Source organism: Papio anubis, chromosome 6 (assembly GCF_008728515.1).
Source record: "Papio anubis isolate 15944 chromosome 6, Panubis1.0, whole genome shotgun sequence".
NCBI lineage: Eukaryota > Metazoa > Chordata > Mammalia > Primates > Cercopithecidae > Papio > Papio anubis.
The window spans coordinates 128,781,504-128,800,743 of record NC_044981.1 but is presented as its reverse complement, the minus strand read 5'-3'; the positions used below and the strand labels follow the sequence as shown (position 1 = coordinate 128,800,743).

General features: G+C 38.7%; 2 protein-coding genes across 3 annotated transcripts in view; one reads left to right on the top strand and one right to left on the bottom strand.

Annotated features, from left to right (window-relative positions):
• TBPL1 (TATA-box binding protein like 1) overlaps window positions 1-5,792 on the top strand; it is a 35,662-nt gene extending 29,870 nt beyond the window's left edge. The window contains exons 3-7 of one of the 2 annotated variants that reach the window (XM_017958319.2): window positions 811-893; window positions 1,060-1,123; window positions 2,635-2,738; window positions 2,836-2,930; window positions 5,253-5,792. In XM_017958319.2, coding sequence (XP_017813808.1) covers window positions 811-893; window positions 1,060-1,123; window positions 2,635-2,738; window positions 2,836-2,930; window positions 5,253-5,332 — 426 coding nt within the window. In that variant the 3' untranslated portion in view covers window positions 5,333-5,792. The remainder of the gene's footprint in view (window positions 1-810; window positions 894-1,059; window positions 1,124-2,634; window positions 2,739-2,835; window positions 2,931-5,252) is intronic. The other variant, XM_003898160.2, reaches the window with a different exon arrangement.
• Window positions 5,647-19,240, bottom strand: part of SLC2A12 (solute carrier family 2 member 12) — a 66,506-nt gene continuing 52,912 nt past the window's right edge. Inside the window, exon 5 of the mRNA XM_003898158.5 lies at window positions 5,647-9,615. Coding sequence (XP_003898207.2) covers window positions 9,462-9,615 — 154 coding nt within the window. The 3' untranslated portion in view covers window positions 5,647-9,461. The remainder of the gene's footprint in view (window positions 9,616-19,240) is intronic.

Genomic DNA, 19,240 nt, shown 5'->3' with positions numbered 1-19,240 from the left:
CTTTCTTACGTAGAATGGGCATCTAACAAATATTTCCATTAATGGTTGGAATGAAAATTAAAATTTGCATATTTTCTTGGAGCTTAGTCCTTGACCTATTGATACACACTCTGTAGTTATTTCATTCTAACCCATAGCTTTAAATGCCTTCCAAAGCTAATGAATTTCTAATTACATCTCCAGCTCCAACATTTCTCCTTTATTCAAGATGTCCATATTGAACTAGAGTATGTAATAAGCATCTCAACTCTAGGATACAATATAAAGTAGTGATGGGTACCATGAAACAGCAGAAAGCAGAGTTAGGAATTAGAAAGCGATGAAGTGATGGGTGTTTCAGGGAAAATGGTTAGGGAGGGCCTCTCTTCAGGAGGTGACATCTGGTAAGAGACCTGAATGAAGTGAGAATATTGAGGGGATACTATTCCAAATGAAAGCAACAGCTACTGCAAAGCTTCTGAGGCATGAACAGATTTCGTGTGTGTGAGGAGCCATGCAAGTTCCAGTTATGTGACTGGAGTGGAATGAGAGTTGAATTGTTTATGTACTTGGAGTACATTGATTTCAAGTATATAGAGTGAGAGATTTCTATACACCTTGTATTTTTAATTAATTAAATGTCTTTTTGGATTAATATGTTCTTTGTGTTCAGTATTGTACTTGATTTCAAAATGGGTGATTTGGAGAGCAGTTATTGCAGTCTTGGATAAGCTTGGAGAGTAGTATTTGGACATTAATATGACTATATAGAACAGAACCATAAGTGAAAAATAATGCTTATGAGGTAATCAGATTTTTTTTTTCCCCCAGAAAGTATTAATGAAGCTTAGAAAACCTAGAATTACAGCTACAATTTGGTCCTCAGGAAAAATTATTTGCACTGGAGCAACAAGGTAAATGCTACTTGGGTTTTTTGTTTTTATTTTTTGCTTTTTCCCTCATGGAACGGACATTTTCCTAGACTTAACAGCAAAATCATACGTGAAGTTTGTTGTGTTCCTCAGTATAAAATTTATTTCCTGTATAACTGATAATCTTTTTCTTTCCTTAATACCATAGTGAAGAAGAAGCTAAATTTGGTGCCAGACGCTTAGCCCGCAGTCTGCAGAAACTAGGTTTTCAGGTAACATTTTCAAACAGTATCTAAACTATAAATATTTAAGGATTTATTTTTGTAGAATTAAAAATTGTAATAGACTCAAGAAATCACTATACATACTATTCTTATGATTGAACTTTTTCTAGGCTTTTTAATACTGCCCTTCAGTGTGAAAATTTGTAGCAAAATTTGGCCATGTGGGGATTTGTAAAGGATCCTAGCTTTTTCCCTAATTCCTTTCCCATAAAGAGACTTGTTTCCTCACAAGTTAATTTCCTTTTCATCTCTAAGTTTTTTTTCACCTCTGATGTACACAAACAAAATCGTTTTTGGTTATCTCAAGAATGCCAGGTCAGAGTGGTGAATAGAGAATGGCAGAGGCCCCTTGACATGGACACACCAGCTGGCAGGCTCTCACACATGTAACGTGACTGTCACCGGCATGTCAGCCTCCTCACTATAACTTGATAGAGGTATATACCTTTGAATAAAATGATTACATATTATGGACTTGCTAGGTCACTTGCAAATGATGAATAAATGAAAGATAAAGATGGGAATGGTCCCTGAAGATGAGGGCAAGGCTGTTTGGGATTGAGACAAGTTTGTAGAAGTGGGGAGAGGAAGTTACGTTTCCCTCTGATGACTCAGTCTCTCTGAAGTAGAGGGTGATAGGAAGAGACTGAATGGCTGGTGGGGAGTGGGGGTTGGTGCTTGAGGGAGGGTGGCAGTAGAGAGAGTCTTGAGTTGTACTGTGATTTGAGAGTGCTGCCACTTTGCAGTTTCCTGGCTTTGCGCAACTGCTGTGTGCAAGGCTGAGTTGAAGGATAGTTAGCTTACCCAAAATTGTGGTTTTAGGAGGAATGTTTGAAAAGATGAGATGAAACAGTTGAAGATGTTGGTAGGAGTGACCAAAGTTATTAAGGTTAAGAGCATTATTTTCGGCCTTGGAACTTCTTTTAGTGTAACATTAGAAGTGTTGAGAGAAATCCCAGTTAGTTAAAAACAATTTTATCACTCTATCCCCAGAAAGAAAATAAACATCTAACTAATATTATCACAGAAATGTCATTTTGCCTTATTCCATATGAGAAAAACATCTGACTTTTGGAGCCCAGTGTACACTCTGTATTTACTGACTTTCTAAGGTGACTTGTTTTCCATTTTTACTCTAGCAGGATGACCTGGACTTAAATTTTTTCCCTCACTATTCTCTGTCCTTTCTCAGTAGTTTTAAATATTTCACTTAAAAGTATTAAGAAATTAAACATGTGATTAGAAAGACCCATACTGTTTTAATCATGCAAATACCTCTGGTTTTATTTTTTTAATGAAGTTTTTGGGCTTTTTAAAAAATTGAATTAAAGCTTTCAATGCTACATAACTTACAGTACTAAACATACACTTAAAATGTTTTTGTTTTATCTTGTTTGCTCTTGGTTTTAAGGATTGATGGTTATTAAGGATTGCCATGATGAGCAGATTTTTTTGTTTGTTTCAAAATAAATTTATTGAGTTTTACTTCTCTCCTAAAGGTAATATTTACAGATTTTAAGGTTGTTAATGTTCTGGCAGTGTGTAACATGCCATTTGAAATCCGTTTGCCAGAATTCACAAAGAACAATAGACCTCATGCCAGGTAAGTCTTTGAAGCAATTTATCTTGATACATTACCAAATTTGAAATTACTAGTCAGGGTGTAAATATTTATATTAATTGTGGCTTCTTTTGTATAGTTATGAACCTGAACTTCATCCTGCTGTGTGCTATCGGATAAAATCTCTAAGAGCTACGTTACAGATTTTTTCGACAGGAAGTATCACAGTAACAGGTATTCTATGATATTGAAACCAAACTTGTAAATTATGGATTGAATGATACAAGATGCTTATACCAAGATAGAAATAATGTCTGATTTGTTCCTTTCAGTTACTTCTGCCCTTTAAGAGGAACCGGTCTCCTGACTTCTAACACTGTAGATTTATTTTACCTACTTTTGTACTATTTATAAATGTTACACGTACTATTTTGTGTCTTTTTTCACTCAGCATTATCTTAGTGGGTTTCATCTATATTATGTTCTGTATAGTTGTATATATCATTCATTCTCATTGGGCATTTGAGTAGTTTCCAGTATGGAGCTTTAAAAATATTCTGGTGGGCCGGGTGCATTGGCTCACGTCTGTAATCCCAGCACTTTGGGAGGCTGAGGCGGGCTAATCACAAGGTCATGAGATCAAGACCATCCTGGCCAACGTGGTGAAACCCTGTCTCTACTAAAAATACAAAAAATTAGCTGGGCGTGGTAGTGCACACCTGTAGTCCCAGCTACAAGGCAGGAGAATCGTTTGAACCCGGCAGGCAGAGGTTGCAGTGAGCTGAGATCACACCACTGCACTCCAGACTGGCAACAGAGTGAGACTCTGTCTCCAAAAAAAAAAAAAAGAAAAATTTATATATGTATATACACACACACACACATATATATGTGTATGTATATATATTCTGGTATATGTATCCATAGTATGTAAATTTATGATACCTTATATTTAAAATTCTCATGAGAAACTCATTTTATAAACTTTAGTTTTACATAAGCAAAATATTAAATATAATTGGTACCTGTTATGTTTATCTTGCTATATCTTTTGCATCTTTATTTGGAGAAAGGGTGGTTTCAGAAAACTAGGCATTCATGTCAAAGGGTAGCATTAGCATGCTGTGTGACATTTTAATGGTACTATGATTATAAATTGTGCAGAGGCGTTGCTTGGGAGTCAGGCCCAACCTTAGGCAAAAAAGAATTAAAGAAAATGTCTTCAATGTCCTTGAGCTTTGTTTTTTCTTTATTCAGTCCATAGAGGAAAATAACAATTTAGTCTCTCAACAAATAAATTTTAGTTTTGACTCATCCCATGGGTTTTCCCATCTTCCTTGGGGACTTTCAAAGCGTATTCCCAGGATCCCACCTGAATCTTAAATATGGGATGGTAGGGGACAGGTCTGTTTGTTCCCTTCTTTCTGTTCTCTGTTTCCACACTTTGGAGGCTGGATGTCTGAGCAGGCCCAAAGCCTATTGATCTATCTCTACTAAGTATATAGTAAAACAATGCATATGTAAAACTCTGTATTTACTGAGTTACTAGATATTAAACAAAACAATAATAAACTGAAGACAATTGACGTGGTTAAGTAGTATGCATTGTTTACTTAGATCAGGAATATCCTATGAAATGTTAGTAATATTGAATTGGTTCCCATGAGCAAAGCATAGCAGGGTGGGGGTAAAGTGAGTCAGGAAGGACCTCACCAAGATAGGATGTGGTTAGGACCTTCAGAGTGTTTACAGTGGGTGGATTTGTTAGTTTCCTGGGTCTTTCAAAAGAGGTAAGTGTGTATTAGTGAAGCCATTTTTATTCAAAATAAATTTTATGAAAATAGTTTTCATTGTCCTTTTTTATGTTTCTTTTTAGCAATTTAAATGAAAGATTACATTTTTATAAAGTTGTTCAAGAATTAACATAATGCATGGTCACCTCGTAGCCTTGTGCTTTTTTTGTTTTCTATTGACTTGTATAAGCTCTGAGGGTGAAATGACCAGATTGGTAATAAACATGTGGATACCCAGTGGTGGTAAATCTGTGGGGATTTTTAAACCATATATTTTAAAACAGCATTCTGGTTTCCCAACATTTTGGTGGCAGCTTTGTTTCACTCTGCTGTGTTCCTGCATATTCCTGAGCCTCTGTTGTAGCCTAACCAGAAGCCAGATGATAGTGATCAAAAGGATAGCTGTTATCTAGTCCCATTTGTTACTCCTTCCTTTCATGTACATATTATATTACAGTACTTTTTGTATTAGTCCATGATAGTTTGTATGCAGTTTTTTATATACTTTTTTTTTCGGTCTGGTGCCCTAAAACAAAGTGAATAACCTCATTTTGTGTTTCATGTGTCCTTTAATTGCCCAGAACAAAATCTGTATTATTTTTACTTATTATGGCTATGTGTATAATTATATGTGTAGTTTTTTTTTAAACAGTTAACGTGATATTCTATACCACTTGAATATTTTTAATTCTGGAAAATCAGTTTTTCCTAGTGCTCCCTTTTCCAACTCTTCTCACTCCTTCCTCCGTTGTGTTTATTACAGGGCCCAATGTAAAGGCTGTTGCTACTGCTGTGGAACAGATTTACCCATTTGTGTTTGAAAGCAGGAAAGAAATTTTATAATTCACCACTTAATTGGTTAGAATCTCTAACTGAGCACCTTTTAAACCTGCTGCACATTGGACTCAAAAGGAAAACTGGACCAACAGTAATTGAGGAGATAGACTCTTTTATTCATTCACGGCTACAGTGTAAGCTCCAGTCCCTTTGGATTTTATTCCAAACCTTGCTGTAATATAAAAGGAAGTTTACAAGACATGACATTGCTGCTTTTACAAAAGGACATTCTATTTATTTTCGCAGTAATTCTCATGTCCCCATAAGCAGAGCTGTCACAGTGTGCACTACCTTAGATTGTTTTATTGTTGTCATTGTTATTTTTTTCCATTTTGAGCTAATGTGTTTTATTTGTGAATAGTCTTTTACATTTTTGTATGCTGAATATGGGCACCAAAGAACCTGTAAAAGTTATCTTTTTCAATTGAATGTGCACAAATAAAAGTTTGGAAAAGATCTCTCTTCATATCCATTCTGTAACTTTTATTCCCCATTTTCTATTTTAACAAAAATTGTATTCATACTTTTTTTTAAAAATCTATGCAAGCTTAAGACTTTGGCTAAAGTGTGTTGGCTTCTTTTTGAAGTATATTTTGTGTGTGTGTGTGTATATATATATATACATACATATGCGCCACATGTGTATAGTATCTTTTAATGCTCTGTTACCAAATAACAAATAGGAATTTTTTTTTCTTGCAGATTAGAAATAAAAACGTGTATATAAACTCTAGAGAACCAGACTAGAAGTTTATAGATAAAGGATAATGTTTTATGTTGCTAATTTAATATGATAGAAAATGTTAAATAACTTGTAAAGGTTAAGAAATTGTAGTTTTAAGAAGAGAAACCTCTTACCCACTAGATGGCCATGAGAAAGAAGCTGTGATGAATGGTGCCTCATTTGGATCTTTGTTTTTCTGGAAAGACTCAACACCTGTAGTTGTAGAGAAGTGATTGAGGTTCTTGACTTTAATCTTGGGTTGGTGCCCAAGCCTATACTAAGAGTCTTGTCAGAAGTTGGTAACATGGAGATGTTTTAACAAGAAGTGCCCACAAGCTGCCTCTGTGCCACAATGTAATTATCAAATAGCCCCTCTTGAATTTGAAAGCCATTTTGTGCGATATTGTCCTTCCCCTTGCTGTATCTTATTTAATGGAGTTAAAGAGTGACTATTCAGTATATGAGATTGCTACTCTTAAAGTTATAATAAATACGCATTTATGAAACAGTGTCTCTGGCTCACCCAGGAGCCCTGATGTGGTAATACAGGATCAAGCGTAGTTGTGCCCTATCACTTAGGTGTAGGAGTTTAGTGTAACCAACAGTGATTATACCTAGAAGTAAAGCTGAGTGGAGAGTCCAGTTAGCTTCTCAGGAGAAACTTAATGGAGACAATATTCCAACACAATGTTCCACAAAAACCTGTATTTCCAAAATGTTTTCAAAGCTTTGTGGAAAAGTTGCAACATCCTAACCTCCATATATAGTACATTTTCCTTACCGTATTATAAAATAAATCTTGAAAACCTAGCTTAGGCACTGCACTGAACAACACTTATTATTTTTATTTTTATCTTTTTTCTTCTCAATGCCTTCCCTAACCTGCTTCTTACTCCAAAGTGGAAGGCAAAGGCGAACTTACACTTTTCTTTCTTAGGAAAGATTTCATTGGAATTGTTAGACTTTTATATTTCCTTTTTAAAAAAAAAAAAAAGTTTATTTCCTTTATTTTAAGAATCAGTAGGATAGCCAAACTCATAAATATAGAGAATAAAATTACATGAAAGAGTTACAAGCTCACTGTTTTAAAGATTTGACATTTTCATTTAGTTTTAATTAACCGTAATAAGTCACCTCCTGTTTTGCAATGTTCACCAAAAAAAGAAATGTAGAATAGGGGGAAAACATGCTTATATAGCCAAGGTACAGATCCAGATGATACAACCTTTTCAGTATTCGCATGACTTGAAAACTGGGCAGATCAATAGCTAATCGAAGTGCTTTATCTGAAGGGAGAGGGTAAAGACAGTGTGACCGGGTCTGTTTTCAGGGCTGCTGAGTGAGCCTCACCTAGCAGTGTCCATGGGTAATTCGCTAACCTTAACAAAGATGGGAAGAAGTGAGTGCTCTGATGTCTTCTGCTGGCTCTCCATAAGTACTGTAAATTTTTTTTATAAATAAAAACTGTGAATATATATGTATAAGTTGTAAGTATTTCCCCCTTTTTATTTTTGAAAATCAAAAAGCTTGATTTGGTGTGGGGCAATGAATATTGGATACAAATTTAGAGACAAAATTGTTTAGTTACAGACTCGGGATATTAAAATAAAAATGCAAAAGAATACTCAAGATACTAAAGTCGAGGTCACTAGTAATAAACCGGCTAGGTTGATAAAGTTTCCTGCCCATTTATAATGAATGGCTAAACCAAAAAATAACTAAAGTATATATAGTGTTTGAACTAATAAACACGGAAGGAAACGTGGGGCAGAACACACTTCCCTTCTCTTTCCAAAAACAAACAACAATGCATGCTCTGACTTGCATGTGAAATACACTGTGATAGAATTGAGATCTCAAATCTCCTTTCCTTTTAGCTTCGCCTGCAATTTTAATACAGATAATACACTGCAGATCAGCCCTTTTAGTCAGTCTCCTGAGTCTCTGATCTTATAGTTTTACTACTTACATAGGTTTATAGTCTCTCCACATTGTTATAAAGGAATGTAGTAGATCATGTTGCCTTATATGACATTGGGACAGTTTATTGGGAACCAATGGGAAAATTCCAAGCTAAATAAGAAGGAGCTGGCTCTTAGGATTCTCTTTTCTTTAGGTTAATCATATTTAAAAATTCTTTTTCAAGTTAGGTTGTTCGTGCTTTTACGTTTTTTCTGTGTCTTCCATCACTTACAGTATTAGTAATTTAATATGTTACTTGGTTCAAGATTTGATTATGGATTTTCTATCATCATACCCAAATTTTATTAGTGAGACCTCTTACCAAGTCTTTAAAATCAACTGGAGAAGTAGAGAACAGTTCATCGTTGTGTGGGTGAAACCCACATTGCTTGTACAGGCCGCCATCATAGAGAAGAACATACGAGGGAATTGTCCTGATGTCTGAATGTCATTTATTGTGTCTTCGGTCACTGAAAGTCATCATCGAGTGTAGCCTGTGTGCCGTAACCTGAGGTATTGATATTCCTGAGGAGTGTGAAGAATTGCAGGACACTGTGGATTACTATACATTGTCATGAAAGCCTTACACGGAGGCAGCTTTTCTAGGCTTGACTTAATAACTTCAACCTAATTGCTTAGAGATTTGGATAAATAACCTAATGGCCTGACTCCTTTTCTAATGTTTTACTAACAGCTACTTCTAAATAAATATGGTCCCAGGATTTTAAAATTGTCTTTTCTATGCATTTTTTTAAAATGGAAAAAAATGCTCATTTTTCTCAACTATTGCAGAATAATTTTAATATTTCACAATATTAACATGAAATTCATAAAAGGATATTTTGCATTAAATTGTAGTTTATAGTTCATAAAATAAGCTCTATAATCTTTACACTTGTTGAATGTAACTAGGAATTACCACTAAAATCCTAGCCAGGACCCTCTCCTAATCTAGATGGAATACATGGGCAGTTGTCCACACTGTGTGTTCTGGTTCTTTTTTGCGTAAGACCCACTGCAAGCAGTGTCTTGGTTGGCAAAACCTGTACCCTTATGTCCAGACCACTTGTGTGTCTGAATAATAAAGCTGTGACTGGCCTCCGTACATACATAGCTTAAGGCAGAGGTTGATGTCTTCACTAGGACATAGTCTATTCAAAGGCTGCTCTGTGAAGGTAGAAAGTATGAAACCAGCCAGTAACTTTTTTTTTTAACCTGATATCCTGCTCAGAATAAGAAAGAGATCACTTAGGACCTTGTACCTCGTCTACCTTTTGAGGTTCCTTTTGGGGAAGAGGGGATTAAAGGTTGTCTTTACCATTTCAGTGTCTCTTCAAAACCAGTTCCATGACACTGAAAAGAAAGCACAGGAGTCGCAACTATGCACTGGTCCAAAGACACCCTCCTAAGCGTTCTGGCACTATCCACGTTCAGAAGGTGTTGAGACCATTAGTTCTCTGGAGAAAGCTGCCTGGATTGGCCCCTACCACACAGCTTGTTACACTCCAAGAGCTGCTCCTGGGGTTTTCTTTTTTGAGGCTGTCTTGGCACTAATTCTTCTTGGTGATGACTCATAAAGCAAATGTTGTTTTTCACATAGTTTCTGAAAGAAAAAGAGGCACTAATGAAAATGTCATTCTTAGTTTACAGTACCTACAAAAAAAAAAAAAAGTGTAGGCTATTATTTTTTAAACCACCCTGGGGCTTTAATGTTTTAGCTATGCAAAATAAATACATATTTTTATTAGGAAGCCTGCTGCATCATGAAATTCAGTATGCCGCAGACTTTGGTCAGTCTCATGCAAGGGGTAACGGTGTCTTTCCAGAACACAATCCCAGCAGTCAGCTCTGTGGGGAAGGATTCCAAGGATAGTATTACATACAGAGAACCAGTGGAGGTTTCATCCCAGACCTTATTTTTTTCCATTTCTCAAACTCCAGCAATGTGCCTATATTTATATCTCTTCTGTCTTCTACGTCATCCCTCACTCCCACATTAACAAATTTTTCTACAGGATTCTTTCCATCAACACAGAAAGATGCTATTGTATTTTACCTTTATTAAAAATGAAGAGCTGCCTTTGAACCTCCCTTTTCAAATACCTTTTTCTGTAATTTAACCAGTGATTTGAGTGGCCACAGTATGTAGGTGGTATGGGTTGAGTAGATAAAGACTCCTGTTTTCAAGGAGCTTACTTAGATTTTAGAGGGGAGACAAGCATATAATTTGAAGTAGTAAAAGTGCTAATGAGAAATAAACGGAGAAGGAGAAAAAAGGATTTCGTTAGGTGGGAGAGGACAGACTGTTACACAGGTGGCATCTCTCTAAAGCAGTGACGATCAGAAAATGGAATGAAGTTAGGGAGGGAACCCTGCAAAGAATCCCAGAGACCTGAGAAGTAGGGGCAGGGAAACGAGTTGGTATCTGGAGGGAATCTGAGGAAGGTGTTTTTTCAGGATGGGAAATACTGCAGCTTTGTGAGTGTGTGCATGATGATAATCCCATAGGAGGGGGAAATTGATGCAGTGTACAAATGGAAGCATTGACCTTTGCAGCAAGGCAGAATGTGTGGGCATAGATGTAGGCAGGTTAGATCTTGTGGCAGGAGGACGAGATGGTCTCAATTTACTTTCTCAGTGAACTAAAAAGCAAAATAATTAGAGTGAGGAAGTGGGAGGGGGTGCTGGAGGCTTGGGAAAAGTATTGGTGTGAAGTAATCGTCTTTGAAAGTAGGAATGTCAACTCACCAGGGAAATGTGGTATATTGCATGATATTCCTCAAGAGTTACTTGAGATTGATGTTCGTAAGTTTAAAACAAGGCTGATCAGCATGGTTGTGTGTTTGATTCAGCCAGGTTTAGCTCCTTGAATGCAGGGATAAAATGAACTAAGAGTTGACTTGGTCAGAGTTAAGGTTTGCCTGAGTGATGGAAGGAGAGAGAAGAGGGGAAAGGGAGAAGGTGAAATGCAAAGAAGTGGCCTGGGTGGTGGGCCATGGAAAGTAGGAAGCAGGGTAAGGAAGGAAGGGAGAGCGTGAGCCTCCAGGTTGTGGTGGGGCTGAAGACTTGTTAAAGTGCCAGTACTTGAGGAAGTGGGTTGGAGAGATGAGTGGTTAGAGGGTGAGTGGAATGCTTGTGAATGAAGCAGTGATTGGAAATGAGTCTAGGGCATGACCATTCTGCTTTTCTGCTCCCCTTCACAGCAAAACTGATGCAAGGAGTGGACTGTAGCTTCTTCACTTCACTTCCATTTTGTCCTCCAACCACATCAGTCGGCGTCTTTCCTCTCATTCCACTGAGCCTGAGTCTGTCAAGCCTATGATTACCTCTTTGTGGCTGGTCTCTCCAGTCCCACCTTCCTACAACACATCTGGCTTTCCTCCAGCCTCACTGCTGGCTTCTTTTCAGTCTCTTTTAACACTCTCTTCTTTGCTCGGTCTCTAAGGTTGGCACAAAACTGGGCCTAGTCCCTTCTCTCTCTGTTTTCTGACCAGATAAGCTTATCTGGCTTCATGACTTAAATACCACTTAGCTGATGGCCACTCACATTTGACTCTAACCCCTAGAGTCTCCAAATTTCAGACTTATATATCCAAGTGCCTACTACTAATGTTTCTATTTGATGTCTAATGGACATCTCACAATTAATATCTCCAAATCCGAGCTCTATTCTCTCCCGAGCCCTGAAACCTAGTCATCTCTCGGGCTTCCCCATCTCACCACCTGTCCAGTTTCTCAAGTTAAAACTTGCAGTGTCATCTTGACTGCTTCATTGCCTTACTCCTAGATCCATTTCGTTCATATTTTTTCATGTATTCAATGCTGAGCTTTGATTATATGCCAAGGAATTGTTCCGAGTGTTGGGAAACAACAGTGAACAAAATATACAAAATTCCCTGGCTTCATGGAATTTAAATATAGCAGGAAGAGATAGACAGTAGACCAAGTAAAATATAGTGTTTCTGCTTTGGTTAAAACTGAAGGATTGGAAAGTGGGTGCAGAGTTGGATACACAACTGGTATTTGAAATAGAGGGACAGGAAAAGTCTGATGGAGGTGAAGCAGCAAGACAGGTGGATATTTAGGGGAAGATAATTTGAGGCAGAGGAAACAGGTGCCAAGATCCAGAGCCTTGAGCATGCCTGATGTGTCTGGGATGCAGCCTTTGGCCTGTGTGGCTGTGAGAGGAGAAGGGCAGATTAGCAGGCTGTGCAGGGCTGGAAGGGCATTGGAAGGCTTCTGCTCTTGCTGGAGAGCCACTGGAGGATTGGAGAAAAAGAATACCTTGGTTGCATTTTAAGGGGTCATTCTGGCCACTGTGTAGAGAACTGATGGGAGGGGACAAAGGCAGAAATGAGAACCAATAAGTGGGTATTGCAGTAATTCAGGATGGAGATCATGGTGACTCAGACCAGGGCAGCTGGGAAGGTGTTCAGGCTCTGGATATATTTTGAAATAAGAGCCAACACAACTTCCTGGTGGACTGAACATGGAGTATAAGAGAAAGAGTCAGGAAAGAGTCAGGAAAGACTCCTAAGTTTGTGGCCAGAGCAAGTAGTAGGATAACGTTGACATCCACTGAGGTGGGTAAGGCTGTGAGTAGAATAGGTTTGAGGATATCACAGGTTCAATTTAGGACATGCGAGGTATTAGGTATCTGTTAGACATTTGGAAAGACATGTAGAGTAAGCAGTTGAATAAACAAGCCTTGAATTCTGGAGAGATAGCTAGAGACATAAATTTCAGACCCTGGCATATTAATGAGATACAAACTGTCATTGACTGAGATCAACTAGCCGGTGAGGGTGATAGAGAAGTGGTCAGGGCACTAAGCCCCAGGGCACACCAACTTTAAGAGAGGAAGCAGAGGAAGAGAGACCCATAGGTAAGAGACAACAGGGGACGGGTCCCAGAAGGCTGTGAGGCAACCATTTCAGGAAGGAGGACTATCCCCAGGCAAACGCACTATCTCCAGTCAAATGCTGGGGATAGTCTAAGATAAGGAGTGAGAATTGACCACAGAGTTAACCAACATGGAGGTAACTGGAACATTAAAAAGTAATTTCAGGAGCGGGATGGCCATAACAAGTCTCATTGGAGCAGGTTCTTGAGAGTGGGAAGAGCAGAAGCACAAGTGATGACAGTGAATACAGACGATGCATTAGAAAAACTTGGCTATAAATAGTACCCAAGAAATAGGGCAAAAGCTGGAGAGAAAATGGCACCAAAAGATCTTTAAAAAAAAAAAAGATGGAGAAAGAATCACAGCAGGTTTCCGTGCTGATGAGGAGTAGATAAAGATGCAGGTGATGCAGCAGTGAGCCGGGACAATTGCTGGAGAATGTGCCAGAGAAGGGAGAGAGGAGAGAGGGGGTGAAGGGGCCTCTCACAGGAAGGACTGAATTCCTACATAGGCCATGGAGGAATGGTCGTGTATGTGGAAGGTGGTGGAAGTTTCCACCTGATTATGTCCATTTTCTCAGTGAAGTCAGAAGCAAGGCCATCGGTGAGGAATGAGGATGTGAGGAGGTTTCCGGAGAGAAAGTGATCTGGAGCGTTTGTCTAGGAGAGAAGCAGAGTTAATAGACTAGGGATATGTGTGTTTGCCACATGTGATTGAAGGCCACTTAAGGTCCATGGGCGTGATGGAAAAAGAGACCCAGCACTACAATTGCCTGCTTTCTCAGCCTCCTTCGGCTGGATGGCTGCAGACACTCACTATGGCACACTTTAAACTGTAAATCAGATCATGTCACTGCCCTGCTTAAAATCCTTCAGTAGCTTCTGCTGCAATTAGAATGAAACCAAGCTCTTCACTCAGCCTGCAAAGCCCTGCACACTAGTCTCTACCTGCTTCCTAACTCGTCAAAGATTACAGCCTTCCTTCCATTTCTGGAACAAGTCAAGTGTGTTTCTGACTTAGCCTTTGCACTAGCTGTTTTTTCTGCCTGGATTTTCTCCCCTATCTTCCAAGGTTGGCTTTTTATTACCCAGGTTTTATCTTAAATGTTGCATCTCAGAATAACCTTCTCAGATCTGCCCAATTGAAAGTAGCCCTTTAGTCACTATCTAATCAGCATACTGGAAATCTCATGGTGATTGTACTCGCTGACAATGTTATTGTAGAACCTACATCAGTGCCTGGCACATAGTAGATGCTCAATAAATATTTATTGAGTAAATGAATTGGGCAGATGAATGAATGAAGAAATGGCCACATCAAATTAACTGCTAAAAGTGAAAAATAAGTTTGCCTCAGAACTGAAATATTTAAAAACATTAACTTGTTTGCTTTCTCCATTTGTGCCCACTTAAGCTGGGGGAAAAGTAAATCACAGCTGAAACAGCAAATATGGCAAACATCACATCCCATTTTGAGTTTGTAGCTTGCAAGGCAGAAGTTCAAAATAAAATCTTTTCAAATTACATTATTGCAGAAATCTTTTCTGACCTCTCAGCTGAGTCACTGTTTATTTTATAAGAAACTTAACATCCTTGGAAGAATATTTGTTTTCTCAGCTTTTTAGAAATAGGGGTAGAAGAACCCAACTCCAAATATAGAGGAAAATGCTAGGCAATGTGTAGTATCATGGTTGAAGTTAATTTGATATTGTAGTTTACTTTCTTAGAAATAGACATTGGGATTTCTACATCAGGACTATTACCTTGGTGACAAAAGTTGATTCATTGTTTTATTCTAAATTCATGAAGACTCTCTTAACTCAGCAGTGTCCTTCCTCATTCTTCAAGTTCACTTCAGCTTCTGTGCACAAGCGGGTTCCATGGGCTTTCTACCACCTCACATTTTCTTAACTAATTTAATAACTTACTGTATTTTTTTTGTCTCTGACATTTCTCTCTTGGAAACCTTGTTTAACGTATATCATAGATACTTTGGTCAATTTACATAAGCCAGGCTGCTCACATTGTCATTTTAAAAGCTTTTCTCAACCTGTTGGTTCAGCTCAGAAAAGCCTCTGGCTCACAGTATTACATGAATAGAAGTTAACCGGGAGCCCAAGGCAGGCAGATCACGAGGTCAGGAGATTGAGACCATCCTGGCTAATACGGTGAAACCCCGTCTCTACTAAAAATACAAAAAAAAATTAGCCGGACGTGGCGGCGGGTGCCTGTAGTCCCAGCTACTTGGGAGGCTGAGGCAGAAGAATGGTGTGAACCCAGGAGGCGGAGCTTACCATGAGCTGAGATCCGGCCACTGCACTCCAGGCTGGGCAACAGAGCAAGACTCCAACTCAAAAAAAAAAAAGGCCAGGCGCAGTGGCTCACGCCTGTAATCCCAGCACTTTGGGAGGCCGAGGCTGGCGGATCACGAGGTCAGGAGATCGAGACCTCCCTGGCTAACACGGTGAAACCCCGTCTCTACTAAAAATACAAAAAATTAGCCGGGCGTGGTGGCGGGTGCCTGTAGTCCCAGCTACTCGGGAGGCTGAGGCAGGAGAATGGCGTGAACCCGGGAGGCGGAGCTTGCAGTGAGCCGAGACTGCGCCACTGCACTCCAGCCTGGGCGACAAAGCGAGACTCCGCCCACCCCCCCCCAAAAAAAGTTAACCTACTATTTGATGCAGCAATCTCATTACTGAGTATATACCCAAAGGAAAATGAATCGTTTTACCAAAAAGACACATGAACCCATATGTTCATCGCATCACTATTCATGATAGCAAACATATGGAATCAACCCAGGTGTCCATGAGCAGTGGATTGGATAAAGAAAATGTGATACATATACACCATGGAATATTGCACAGCCATCAAAAAGAACCAAATCATTTGTAGCCACATGGATGGATCTGGAGGCCATTTTCTTAAGTGAACTAATGCAGAAACAGAAAAGCAAGTACTGTGTGTTCTCACTTATAAGTGGGAGCTAAACATTGGGTACTCATGGACATAAAGAGGCAAAAATAGACACTGAGACGACTGGAGAGGAGAGCGATGGAGGTAGGCAAGGGCTAAACAACTACCTATTGGGTACTATGCTCACTACCTGGGTGACAGGTTCATTCATACTCCAAAGCTCAGCATCATGCAGTAAACCTTTGTAACAAACCTGCACATGTACCCCCTGATTCTAAAATAAATGTTGGAAAAAAAATTCTAAAAGCACCTTTTCCTTTTTGTCCTCAGTACTGGGCTTCCTCATGGTTTATAGCTAGTAGGTATTACTACTGCTGTAATGACTTTAAAATGTAAAATTGTTTTGCCATCTCATCTTTCTTAATTGCCTGTATTTTTGTTCTTCATTACAAACCTTGCAGTTCTCCTATAGTCTGTTTAGAGGTCAACATACCTTTGACTTTTGGTCCTCTCCTAATTTGCAATTTATAACGTTCTTGGAGAGGGTCTGGATTTAAATTTGAGTAATTGCATGACTCAAAAGTAACAGAAATGTGATTCTTTCAAAAACATTTCATAAGTCAGAATTTTAATAATTTAGACAGATTCTTTCCCCACCCCAAATTCTGAATTAATAAGTTCTGTTGCGTTTTAGATACCCACATCATACGTTCTTAAGGAATATCTTATTCTGGAAGCCTACTAGAAAGAAAGATTAGATTTTCTTAAGTTCTGTCATTGAATTTTCATTTGGTTTGCAATTTGATACATTCTGACAACCTTACATGAAAAAAGGGATGTGAAAGTCCTTAATCTTATGCAGAACATTCTGCTTTCAAGTTAGACTTTTTTAAGAGACTACAGTGGGTTGTGATAGTAAAGGAGGCCTATATAGTTTCATTCAATTAATTAATTGTTACTTTCTCCCTGCCTCCATTTTTTAGTTATTTTGTTCACAAGAATTCACAAAATTTTACTCTTATTTTTCTGTGTTCTTTTGAGACAGGGTCTCACTCTGTCACCCAGGCTAGAGTGCAGTGGCACGATCACAGCTCACTGCAGCCTCAACTTCCCAGGCTCAAATGATCCTTCTACCTCAGCTTCCAGAGTAGCTGGGACTACAGGCACAAGCCACCACGCCCAGCTAATGTTTTGTGTTTTTGATAGAGATGGGGTTTTGCCATGTTGTCAGGCTGGTCTCGAACTCCTAGGTTCAAGTGATCTGCCTGCCTTCACCTCCCAGAGTGCTGGCATTACAGGTATGAGCCAGTACACCCGGCCACAAAATGTTTACAGGAATTTTGCTCCCTGAGTTAGTAGATGAGTAGTTCAAAGGTGCATATACACAAAGTGGATTTACCACGAAGCCAACAAAACAAGTTATAAAATTGAACAGTGGATACTTTTTAATCATCTACCAGAAATCAACATTAAGCTAGGTAGACTTTGTAGGAGTTACATAAGAAAGATAATGGACAGAGCATTCCTGGAAACTAAAACTTTATTAATTAACAAGGTGAAACCACAAGAGTTCTAGCCAACGCAGTATAGAAGAAAAGAGGGCGAGAAGATATTGAAAATCTAGGACAAAGGATTACTCTCCAGGGCTAGAGCTACTCAGGACTTCGAGGATGAGTACTTGAGTTGAGTCTAAAAGCATAAGGATGTAGAGCTGGGTAAAATGTAGGAACAGAAGGAGAAATCAGGAGATTAGAGTCGTGAGCTAGGAGGCCATCCAGGAAAGAAGATTGTTTCACATAGCTAAAAGAACTTCAAGAAAGAGTAGGTGTGGTAGATTAAATGTGGTCAGAAATTCTTTGCCCTTCATCTCATCAAGAGGTTAGGTCTCTTTCTTCACCCCTTGTATCTGGGCTGGCCTCAGGACTTGTGCTGACAATAGAAAGTGGTCAAAGTGATGTGTGTATTCCTGATGTAAACCTCAGAGAGACTTGCAGCTTCTTTCTGCCTTCACTACCTTGGAAAGCTACCCTGAGTTTGACATGTGAGGAAGCCACTTTACCTCCTCAAGGATGAGAAGCCACTGAGGAGAACTGAAGCTCCCCATTGACAGCTGGCACCTACTGCCACCTATGTGATCAAGTCCCAGTGATTGTGGGCCCCCCTGCCCAGGGAGACACGTGAGTGAGCCCAGGCAAAACAGGCAGAGGCACCACCTAGCCAAACCAAAGAATCATTGGAAATGGTTCATTGTTTTCAGCTGCTACATTTGGGATGCTTTTGTTATGCAGCAATGGATAATTGATGTGAAACAGGCACAAGGAAGGATGAGAAATGAAGGAAGATCAATAGATTTGGAAGTCATCAATGTCCTGACATCTCAGTTATGGAAAAAACCTGAATCCATGAGGAATGTTGCCAGTTTACAGGTGGATACATTGAGTTATTAAAGTCTGAGGCCACTGATGCTTTAAATCATATTTGTAATTGATAGCCATTATTCAGAGTCTAATGCACACCAAGAAATCCAATCATTTTGACCTCCACTTGGATAGAGTCAGGCAGTGCATTGGTTAGTCCAAGGATATAGCCAGCCTTCCTCACAATTTTATTTCCCATTGTAAATGAATCATTTTCATTTTATTTTTTTCAAAACAGGGCCTCATTTGTATAAAAAAAAAAAAAAGCCTTATAATTTGATATTTATCTTAAGCTTAAACTGGGAGAATTTTTTTCTGCTTTTTGTAAAGTAAAATATTTTTAAAATTTAGACCATCTAAAAGTGTATAAAGCACAAAGTGAAAATTTTCCACAATCCTACTTACCATACCCCCAATAAGCCAGGATTAATGGTTGGTTCAACATAAATACACATGCACACATATACCTACTAACAATTCACCTATCAGATTTATTCTTCCTTCAAGTAAATGCTGAAGAATCGCTATGCCCACAGTATCTATAATCATACATTTCCCTCTACTGTTTTCAAAGTATTTTTAAAAGAAAATCACAAATTGTGAAAATGTAGTTTCCTCCCATTATATTAAAACCCAAGAACAAGTATCCCTGCATTTCTAAATGAAATGATGTAATCCTAGGAAGAGTAACAAGTTCTCCTTCATTCTTAGCCCCTATGTCTCACCTCTTCCCCCAGGACATGGTTTTGGCAATTAGAGCTACTAAAAAAGGAAAGGGAATTTTCTGCCACCCACTTCTAAATTAAATGTTCCACTTCTAAGTTAAATTGTTTAAATAATCTCTCCTTGTGAAATTTTTTAACGAGTTTTCTAAATGCCTATTCATATAAGAAGCTTATCTTTCTTAAAATTACCTTAAATGTGCACTATTTAGAACAACTGTAGACGGTTAAGCGTGAGAGTGTTTCTGCTAATCTTAGCCTTAGCAAGTGT